This window comes from Chlamydotis macqueenii, chromosome 4, assembly GCF_036417535.1.
Source record: "Chlamydotis macqueenii isolate bChlMac1 chromosome 4, bChlMac1.mat, whole genome shotgun sequence".
Classification (NCBI taxonomy): domain Eukaryota; kingdom Metazoa; phylum Chordata; class Aves; order Otidiformes; family Otididae; genus Chlamydotis; species Chlamydotis macqueenii.
The window spans coordinates 57,331,645-57,341,687 of NC_141559.1; the positions used below are offsets into that span (position 1 = coordinate 57,331,645).

At 37.8% G+C, this 10,043-nt stretch overlaps 1 protein-coding gene across 2 annotated transcripts; it reads left to right on the forward strand.

Annotated features, from left to right (window-relative positions):
- The first annotated feature begins 573 nt into the window (after positions 1-573).
- On the forward strand, positions 574-8,855 carry GNPDA2 (glucosamine-6-phosphate deaminase 2). 2 transcript variants are annotated; one of them, XM_086747184.1, is made up of 7 exons: positions 574-691; positions 2,285-2,452; positions 2,763-2,860; positions 3,379-3,561; positions 3,900-4,084; positions 4,180-4,354; positions 7,814-8,855. In XM_086747184.1, the coding sequence occupies exons 2-7, from the start codon at positions 2,325-2,327 to the stop codon at positions 7,870-7,872; spliced, it is 828 nt and encodes a 275-aa protein (XP_086603310.1). In that variant the 5' UTR covers positions 574-691; positions 2,285-2,324; the 3' UTR covers positions 7,873-8,855. The 2 variants fall into 2 exon arrangements, with proteins under 2 accessions (XP_086603310.1, XP_086603311.1); XM_086747185.1 differs by lacking the exon at positions 2,285-2,452 and having other exon boundaries at positions 2,759-2,860.
- The last annotated feature ends 1,188 nt before the right edge of the window (positions 8,856-10,043 follow it).

Below are 10,043 nucleotides of genomic sequence, written 5' to 3' on the forward strand. Positions count from 1 at the left end.
CCCCGTAGTTTCCCTACTCAATTCTGAAGGAGTGCTCTCTAAGATTATTTACCCTTTCTCAACCAGCAAGATCTATCACACTACAGCTGTCCAGATTACAGCTTAGCTACAACTATAAAACTACTTGTCTGTTTTTAAAGCAAAAAAAAAAAATGTTAATAGTTTACCAAATACTTTTGTAATAAACAGCCTCTTTTGTAGCTGCCTCAAGCAAAGAATTCACTCAAAGGCCAACTTTTCTCATTAAGATCTCAGTGCGCCACCGGCTTCCCTCCCCAGAGGGGCTCCAAGAAAAGGCCTCACCCAGAGGCACCGCTCTGGTTTAGCTCACAAAGCAGGTTTGTGCTTTATACAGCAGTCAGCAGCTTCCTAGTCCCTGCTCTGCGGGCAGGCGCCTCCTTGGTTCACGCCCTACCCTCAAACCCAGAATGAAGAAAGGAAAGCGAAGGCGCCACGGCCCCGCCAGCGCTCCCGCTCTCAAGCACGCGCCTCCACCCGCGCATGCGCGACACCGCCCGCCCGCGCGGCTGTTTCCGCTCGCCGGCAGCTGCTTCCGGCTTGTGTGCCGGGTTCCGTGGGAAGCGGAGGGGTCGGGCTGCGGGGCGGGCGGTGGTTCTCGTTCCCCCCCCCCCCCATCCCCCTTCCGGTGCTGCTCTCATTCTGCTTGTGACCGCTGCGGGTTCTGCTGGGGGTGAGTGGGGCCGGGTGCGGTGTCGTGTGCGTTGGCGGGCGGAGGTTGGGCCCCGCTGCCGGTCGCGGTGCGGCGGTGCCCGCAGGCCCCTGGGCGGTGGGTAAGGGGGAGGCCGCGGGGCCTGGGGCCCCCTGGGAGGGGAAGGAGGGGGCTGGGGGGGCGGTCAAGCGGTGGGTCCCTTCCTCTGACTGCGTGGATTCACCAACCCTTGCTAAAAAGTAGCCCCACCCCAAAGTCCGCGGTCGTTCTGGTGCCCGTTTGCGAGTCGCTTCTCTGTCTCTTGGAGAGCGTCGCGTGTTCTCCGGGTAAAACCGTCGAATCTTTATGAGGCTGCCCTAAAGAAGTGGGATCTCTTTCCGGTGGCCTGTGTGTCTGTCCTCCTCGAGGAAATCCGAGCGCTAAATTTTTTGGTGCCTGTGGCAGACCATTTCCTCTGCAGGGGTGAGTTTGTCTGGTCATGGCTCTGTCCGGGAAGAGGAAGCAGCGCAGTCAGCAAAAGGTGGTGTTCGTTTCCGTCCTCGTTTAGCGGGATGAACAGATGTTACTCTGTTAAGTGCTGCTGTAGTTTAATTCATATTTCCTCTAAAACTGACCTCTCCTTTTGGATCAACGAAGAGTAGTTAGTTGGCGGTTTGGCACTTAGTTGGCCTTAGGCTGCTGACAGCGATGTTATTTTCTGGCTAATGCCAAGTACACTCAGACCTGGGAAGAGAACAGTAATACGTTGTAAACTGGCTAAAGAGTTTCAGTCTTTCTGATGATTAACTGACTCTGTTAAACAGGAACTCATGGAATAATGAGTTTAACTTAAATGCAAGAGATGCTCATGTACTTCTAACAGCCAAGCTTGTTTTCCAGATATTCATCTCAATAGCTGATATAGTTGTACTCAAAATCAGAGCCTATAAAGAATGACTGTCTGGCTTCTGTTTACAGTTGTGTTGAAAAGCAAAAATATGACCCCGCAGGTATTTTTTTTTCCTGTGAATTTTGAAGATTTCAAATGTATGTAATGCTTTAACTCTTTTTTTTGCAGATTAATAAGCTTACTGAAGCATTGTTATGGAGCTAAAATGGGAGTGAAAGGAGTTTTAATGGTTTACTTCCAATTATGTATTTTGAATATAGAAGCATGGGTTATTGTGACCTTGTTTTTGATATTTTAGGCATTCAGGTGGTTATAAGAAACAGGAGTTAATCTCAGTGTTTGTTTACTTATTGGTTTTATTTCAAGCAGAGTATTTACTTTTTTTTTAAAAGTAACAGCCAGTTGAAAGGTTTAAGTTCAAAATGACTTGTTCTCATTTTGTTTTAGCTTTTTCCTACAAGTTACTTTAAATTAGTCTGCAAATTTTATTACATTTTGACTGTAATCTATCACATGGGTTCTGTAGCTTTTTTTTTTGATTGTCCAACAGTCTAGCTAGGTCAAGTCCTAGCTTGACCTAGAACTGCAAGAGTGCAATATGCTTATGCAAGTAAAACCACTATAAGTAATCAGTATAAAAGGTCGCCTTTTATCTCTTCTGTAATCCAAGAGTTTTACAGCTATTGATCTGGTGCTTATTTTTCAAACTTTGATATTCTCCCCAGGTTTAAGTTTGTTTTATCATACAAGTTCACCACTGCCATAATGAGGCTAGTAATTCTTGAAGACTATGATCAGGCTAGTGAATGGGCAGCGAAGTACATCTGTAATCGTATTATCCAATTCAAGCCAAGTCAAGGAAGATATTTCACGCTTGGTCTACCAACAGGCAAGTTTTATTCAAAGCCTATGTAAATGACTAAACCTAGAACTATGTTTGTATCACTGCTAACAGATAGAGTATTTAAAAGAACACAAATATATTTTGGGTAATACTCCACCAGATGTCTTTTTAAATATGGATTTGATTTGTGTAAAAAGTTGTGATAAAGTTTGAGAAGCTAAGAAATACTAAATGAGAAATAACAGGTTTCTCTTATGTTGTAAAGTATTGTAGCAAAATTTGACTACAAAGAGATTTAAATACGCTGAAAATGTTATATGGATACATAGAACAGTAGAAAAACTTTATTTAACAGGGAGTACACCTTTGGGATGCTACAAAAAGCTGATAGAATATCACAAGAATGGAGATCTCTCTTTCAAATATGTGAAGACTTTCAACATGGATGAATATGTAGGTAAGATGTGCTAATTAATTTGAGAACACACTATTCTGATAGGGTTTTTTCCCATTATTAAAGCTGTTAAATACTTTGACAAAGCACAGGGTCAGTTTAGGATGTTTGTACTTCTAAGTTAGACTTATGTACATGGGATCATCTTAAGCGCTTTTCTTTATTCCTTTATCCATAAAAATGCAAATAATGAACTAGTCCAGCTGGATTCTTAGCTAAGTTCAGTGCTTGCAAATTATTTTACCGTATTTCTGTTGAAAGTATGTTGTCACGTAGTATTGTCACTGTGTTTCTTTTGAAGACTTTACAGTCTTTGTGATAAGATGTATGCGAAGGGAGTGTAAACCGATTGCCTTGTGCATGCCAACAGGAAATCTTTCTTCTGAACATAATTTCAAGTACTTCTTTATCTGACCTACTTGGGTTTATCTTGCATGCCCTACATTAGTTACACATAGACTAGAATTAAGGCTGTTTTGTTCAATCTTGTAATATGTTAATTTCACTCTAAATGATTTCAGGACTTCCCAGAAATCATCCAGAGAGCTATCATTCCTATATGTGGAATAACTTCTTTAAACATATTGACATAGATCCAAATAATGCTCATATTCTTGATGGGAATGCTCCAGACTTACAGGCGGAATGTGATGCATTTGAAAAGAAAATTGAAGAAGCAGGGGGGATTGATCTCTTTGTTGGAGGTATGAGGAAATGCTCTATGGTTAGTTACGATTCAAACCAATTCACTGAGTCTTTAATCTCTATTTTTTTCATAACATTTAGTTAAACTAACTTTTTTCAGTTATGGTGTAAGAAAGTTCTGTGATTAACAAAGAATCAGTACAAATACAAACAGAGTGATTGGTGTCCAAGTTTCTAATAACTTAATTTCAAGTAAGTTTTGAATGCTTTTTATTGAAAATGGGGGAACCAAAAGGAAAGAATGGGTCCTAAAACTTTTTAAAATTCATTTACAATGTTTGAGGATATTTGTTGACTCACAGGTCTGGAATGATTTACTGTTTTTAACTTTGAAAAGGCATTGGTCCAGATGGCCACATTGCATTCAATGAACCCGGATCAAGTTTGTCTTCAAGAACAAGATTAAAGACTTTAGCAATGGACACCATTTTGGCAAATGCTAAATACTTTGATGGAGACTTATCTAAAGTACCAACTATGGCGCTAACAGTTGGTGTGGGTACAGTGATGGATGCTAGAGAAGTAAGAACTCATTTAGTTCTAGTTGCATGTGTCTGTTTTGAAGACCAGTTGGTATTGATACTGGGATTGAAAGTAAGGAGACCTTTGTTTTGCAGGTGATGATTCTTATAACAGGTGCTCATAAGGCTTTTGCACTGTACAAAGCAATTGAAGAAGGAGTCAATCATATGTGGACAGTTTCTGCTTTCCAGCAACACCCTCGTACTATCTTCGTGTGTGATGAAGATGCTACTTTAGAACTAAGAGTTAAAACCGTGAAGTACTTTAAAGGTGAGCACTGAATCAGAGATTACAGGTATTTAAAAAAAAAAAAAAAAACAAAAAAAAAACCCAAATTTTAAACTATATTGATTTAAGTCTGAACCTCTACAGTAGCTAATGTAAAATGTTATATATTCAGAATACTAAATGTTAACTTACTTCTTGTGAATGGAAAAGTGCTAGGAGGCATAACTTGTGCTTCTTACATTCCTGACAAACTTACTTTTGAAAAATATTTCCTTTGCTTCCAGTAGTAGTCTTCAACTGTATGTAAAACAGCAGCAGTCTGGTGTTCCACAATACTGGTCTTAAATGTACTGGAAAGTTTCACTTAAAGAAAACCTGATACCTTTATTAATCCTGAGGTATTTTCATGCTGCTTTTGCTATGTGCTGTAATGTGCTGTCTAGTGAACTTGAAATGTGACTTTGAAGCCACCTGAGGACATTTTTCATACAGTGCAATTAGCATAACAATCTGTACTGACTTATAAATACATTGCAGCCTTTTACTGTGCTTTTCATATTTGTAGTGGGTATACTGAGGCGAGCTTGAAGTTTGAGATTTTTGGTGGTCGCTGAAAATTCCTAGGTGTAAATTCTGTTTCAGTGAAAGTGTAGAAGTTAAGAAAAGTAGTTTTCTCCGAACTATGTTAGCACAGCAAATGCAATTTTGTAGATCGCTCATCTTTCTCACTAGCATGGATACTTGTAGTAGTTGAGGCATCTGAGATAGGTTGGGGTTTTTTTTTGTTTTGTTGGTTTGGTGTGGGTTTTTTGTTTTTTGGTTTTTTTTTTTTTGGGGTTTTTTTGGGGTGGTTTTTTTTTTTTGTTTTGTTTTGGTTTTTTTTAGAGCATTTTATCACCAGTGTCCTTGTATGTATTAGATTGCAATTCTGGCATTAATGTGATTTTTATCCTGATATAATTTGTGGGCATCTTGTTAATTTTGGATTTTTTCAGTATGCTGTTCTTTGCTATGTATTGTGTGTGTTTGTGTTAGTCTTTACCTGTATCACACTGCTAGATAGTACTTATTGTTGTTTTCAAAGACAACCTTTAACTGTTTGGATAAATTTTAAATGTTATCCTGTATTTCATATAAACAAAAGCTTTGCTTGGGAAAGTTATAAACCTAATGTAGAATTACTAGGTATGAATGACACTGAACATTGCTTTAAAAAATCAAGGGCTACAGTATATGAACGTGTGCGGTTGTGTCACACTGTATTTAATTACCCTGTAATACAGAGCAATATAATTCTTTAAAAGATTGTTTACTTTAAACTTGCTTAATTTAACCTATTCTTCAATCAGTGAGATTTTCCCCTTTTAAGACGGAAGACAAATCAATATGGGTCAAATTTGGAAGTATTTCTAAATCTTGATCTTCAGGTTAGACTTCTTAGGAAGCTATGTAGTTCTTAATGACTGCTAATTATGGCAGCTATTTACTGCAATTTTTCACCATTTGAAAAATCTCAAGGTATGTGAAACCTCAGTCTTTTTGATAATCAGGTGCCATGCTGGCTAGTAACTAGAATAACTCTTACTCCTCTTCGCTTTTTCCTAGCTTTCTGAAAACCTATTAGAGGCTAAAATTATCAAGTGTACTTAAATGTTCTCATTTGGAAAGGGAAAGGTAACTTCCTTGCAGAATGAAGCAGAAAATGAATTTTGAATTTACTAATTAATCTGCAGATAAGTTAATTCAGGGTAGTTTTTTCCATACTTGTGCGTGTGCTTCTTTAAACTGTATGCAGAAATCTGTTTATTCAAGGCATACTTGAATATACAGTGAGACTTTCCTTTGAAATAATTGTTTTGGCATCTATCAAGTAAGGACTCTGCATGTCTTCTGTTTCTAACCATTTTCCTGGAACAGTTCCACAGGATTTAAATATCCTTCATTAAATATGGCAGAGGCAATACTTTGTAAGCATTTTTCATGCCTCTAGGAAGTGGGTGATTATCTCCTTTTCATTTCCCTTTTTTAGAAGAGAAAACATTTGTAGGAAGTGGAATGCTTCAAAGTTCAAAATATGCTTCTAGTTTGAGTAGTGTGTGCAGCTGTTACTCTCACTACAAATGGCTTTTGTATCAAATGTATACTTAATATTTTCTCACATACTGTTCAACTCCTGAAAAATACTACTGACTTGATCTTTCTCCTGTACATCAATCCACTAGTTATCCTTCATGAAGTCTAAGGAACTGTTTTGTTTAGGTATGTTGCGTTCTGTGGTTGTTTGGTTTGGTTTTTTTTTTTTTCTCGCAAATATCTGAAGCTAAGTCATTACCTCTAGAGACAAAATAAGCTGGATTCTTGAGTCAGTTACAGATGTGTTGGCTCAATGTGTCACTAAGTGGAGAAGGAAATAGTAATGTCTGCATTTTTTACTAAATAATCAAACACTGATTAGAAATAGGTGCTTCATTAAATGTCTTTTGTTGTGGTCACCTACAGTAAAGACCTCAGATTGGATAGTTAGTGTCACTGCAGCAACATGAAATTTGAATAAGTTTGCTGTCAGATGCATCATGTAGCAAAGGTATTTGAATATTCTTTGCCATAGATAATCACTGTGTACTACTGTCGCACAACTTTAAATTTGTCATTTTAGAAGTTAATCTTAGCTTGGTGCTAAAATGGTCTTTTACTTTGCAGATTGTTAATACTGTTATTAGTCCTTAAGAATAAATGAGGTTAAAAACATACCAGTAACTGAATGTCATACATGCCTAGATGTGGATAACTTTTTTTACTAAGTTGTAACAGTAAAGAAAGCAGTACCTTTTTTTTTTTTTAATTCTTCTTTACAGCACTTTCCAAAATTAAAATATCTTAATAGGAAAAAAAGAAAATACTCCCCTAATCACAGCACGGATGACTTGTATATAACCAAAAAAGCCCAGCTAGAACAGAAAACAGTTGAACTTCTGAAGTTCTGAATCTGTATTAACAGTCTGGATACATCTAGTTTGGTTTTGCCTTCTAGCACTAAAGTACACTCTTAGTGACAAAAACAGTAATACCACAATGCTAGAACATTGTAATTCAACCTATGAAAGTATCAGTATGCGTACATCTGGGTTTTATGACGACTTGTGGTATGAAGAAATTTTATGTTGCTGTTATGAAGTTTTTAGTACGAAGGAAAGATGGGTGGATGTCATGTATTCAATACATCTGGAAGTATTCCAGATCTCCTTTTTGACAGGTCTGTTATCAGAGAGCTGTCTTATCCATGCTCACTTCATACTGAAGGAGTCAATGCTGTTCAAGTGATATAGGAATACATATGCTGTCTTTAACTTCTGATTTTTAAACTGTTTTATATTATTATCGTCAGTGAACTATTTAAAATGTATACTTTGAAGCAAACTCCGAATAAAAATGTGGATAGAAAGACATGTTGAAAAAGTGTAACTAATGTAAACAACTGGCGTTGTTGCTTTCCCCCCCAAGGTTTAATGCATGTGCACAATAAGCTTGTGGACCCACTGTACAGTATGAAAGAAGACTGAAAGAAGACTTGAAGAGGAACTCCATGTGGGTCAACAGCAGCAGTTTTAGGTAGCAGATGAGTTCACTGCTATGCAATATGCTGAAAACTGTTTAAAATGGGGAATCCTAGGTACTGTATTTTTTAAAAGGTCCAATATCTGTACATTCTCACATTCCATCTATTTGCTGTGTTGTGCATTTTGCTTTAACATTTGGAGCTCTGCTGTTGGCTGGTACATAACTACATGGAACAGAACAAACTTGTGGGAGACTGTGTATGTTATGTAAGGGAGAAAAAGCAGAGGACTTATTCTAGCACAGCAATGTAACGCATCTGCCTTGTGTTAGAGAAAATGATATTTTATTTCCAGGAATTTGTAATTTTTGGCTTGATTAGTGTAACTACATTTTGCATTTGTGTCTCTAGGCAGAATGGTTTTGGCCTTTGTCAATACTATGGACTTGTTGTACAATTTCTACTATGAAATGTTCTGTTTACATATATCTAATGTACACTGAGCTTTTGCACTTGGTTGCCTTAAATTTATCTTAAACAGTTTTTGGGCATCTCAAGTCCTGCTGTACAATTCAGGCAAATAAAAACACAAAAACCAGTGCCTAAAAATGTACCAAATTCTTGAAAGTTATAACTTACTCCACAGATAAAATATTAAATTTCTGCCATAGCACTTTTTCCTCTCATGTATTTCAAATTACTTTAGGATTTTTATATTTTTGGTAATTGAGCTTTATACATAAGGAAAAATCTAAATGTTCCTTTCTGGAGGTACCTGTTTAACTGTACCATTGATGTTACTATTAAAGTCTGAAAAGAGGTTAATTTACAGGAATATAATGTTTGCAAATTTAATATATGATCATTTAAAGTCAACTCTTAATCACTTTGCAATAGTTACCTCTCATTGTATCATTATAAACATTGAGCTGTTAAAAGGAATGTGATTTCCTACTTTGAACATAAGTAAAACTTATAAATCTACAATTTCAAAAATGTTTTATTTGTTTCCAATATAAATTCTGACATAAATACTTAAGGGCTTCAGGGAGAGGTTAGGAATTTTGTGCCTTCTTACACCTAAGGGAGAAGTTAAAGAGTGTATTGATTTAGACTCCTTTTTTTTTTGGGAGGGGTGGGGTGCAGCATGCCTTGTGTAAAATACTCACTGAGAGAAAGTGTAACAAAGCATAACTTCAACAATTTAACTTTTCACTTGGATACATCAGAGGCAGGTACCCTTTGTTACAAACCACATTAATGCTGTTTTATAGTTGAGAATGCTGGCCCAAGAGCCGTAGTGGCTGCACTATGAAGAATTTGGCCTAAATCCCCAGGATGGAATAACTGAAGAAGCCAAGCTGTGCATCTGGGAAGCAGCCTTGCTGAAAGGGACCTGGTGGACAGCAAGCTGAGCGTGAGTCAGCAGTGTGCTGCTGCAGCAACAAAGGCAAATCAGGTCCTGGCCGGCATCCACAGGGGCAGTACTAGCAGAGAGAAGAGATGTGATCATTCTACTCAGTGGTGTCAGGTTGCACCTGGAGTACTGTGTCCAGTTCTGGTCCCCACAATTCAAGAGACACAAATGGCCCAAAGGAGGGGTACAAAGGTGATCAAAGAGCTGGAAAACCAGCTAACCAGGAGTTAGGTCTTTTCCCCTGGAGCAGAGAAGGCCTAGAGGGACCTTGGAGAGGACAGAGGCTCTTTTCACAGGGAGCCACATGGAGAAAACACGGGGCAACAGCTACAAGTTGCACTGGGAAAGGTTTCATCACAAGATAAGAAATAATTTTTTTTATAGTAAGAACATTTACTATGAATTCTGCACTGCACTTTGTAAATACCTGACTTCATTTTCAAGTTCATTTAGTCTTAACTTATTTGTTCTTGTGTAACTGAGTAAATTCTAGTTTAGCCTAGCACATCTACTTTAGCATTTCATTCTTCTTTTTTTGCAGTAAGACTTTACAGTGTTTCAAAGTGGGGTGGGCTGGAGGGAGGGTGAGGAAAGGTATGCGTCCTGATAGAACAGGTCATTTTGTGTCAAAAACTAACACGTCAGTGCTTTTACTGTTAGAACAGTAAATAACCAGTTCAAGTCCTTGCTCTCAAAATTGTTCAAGTCTTATCAGAATTGGACTACAAATTTTAATTTTTCTGCATCAGATGACTAGA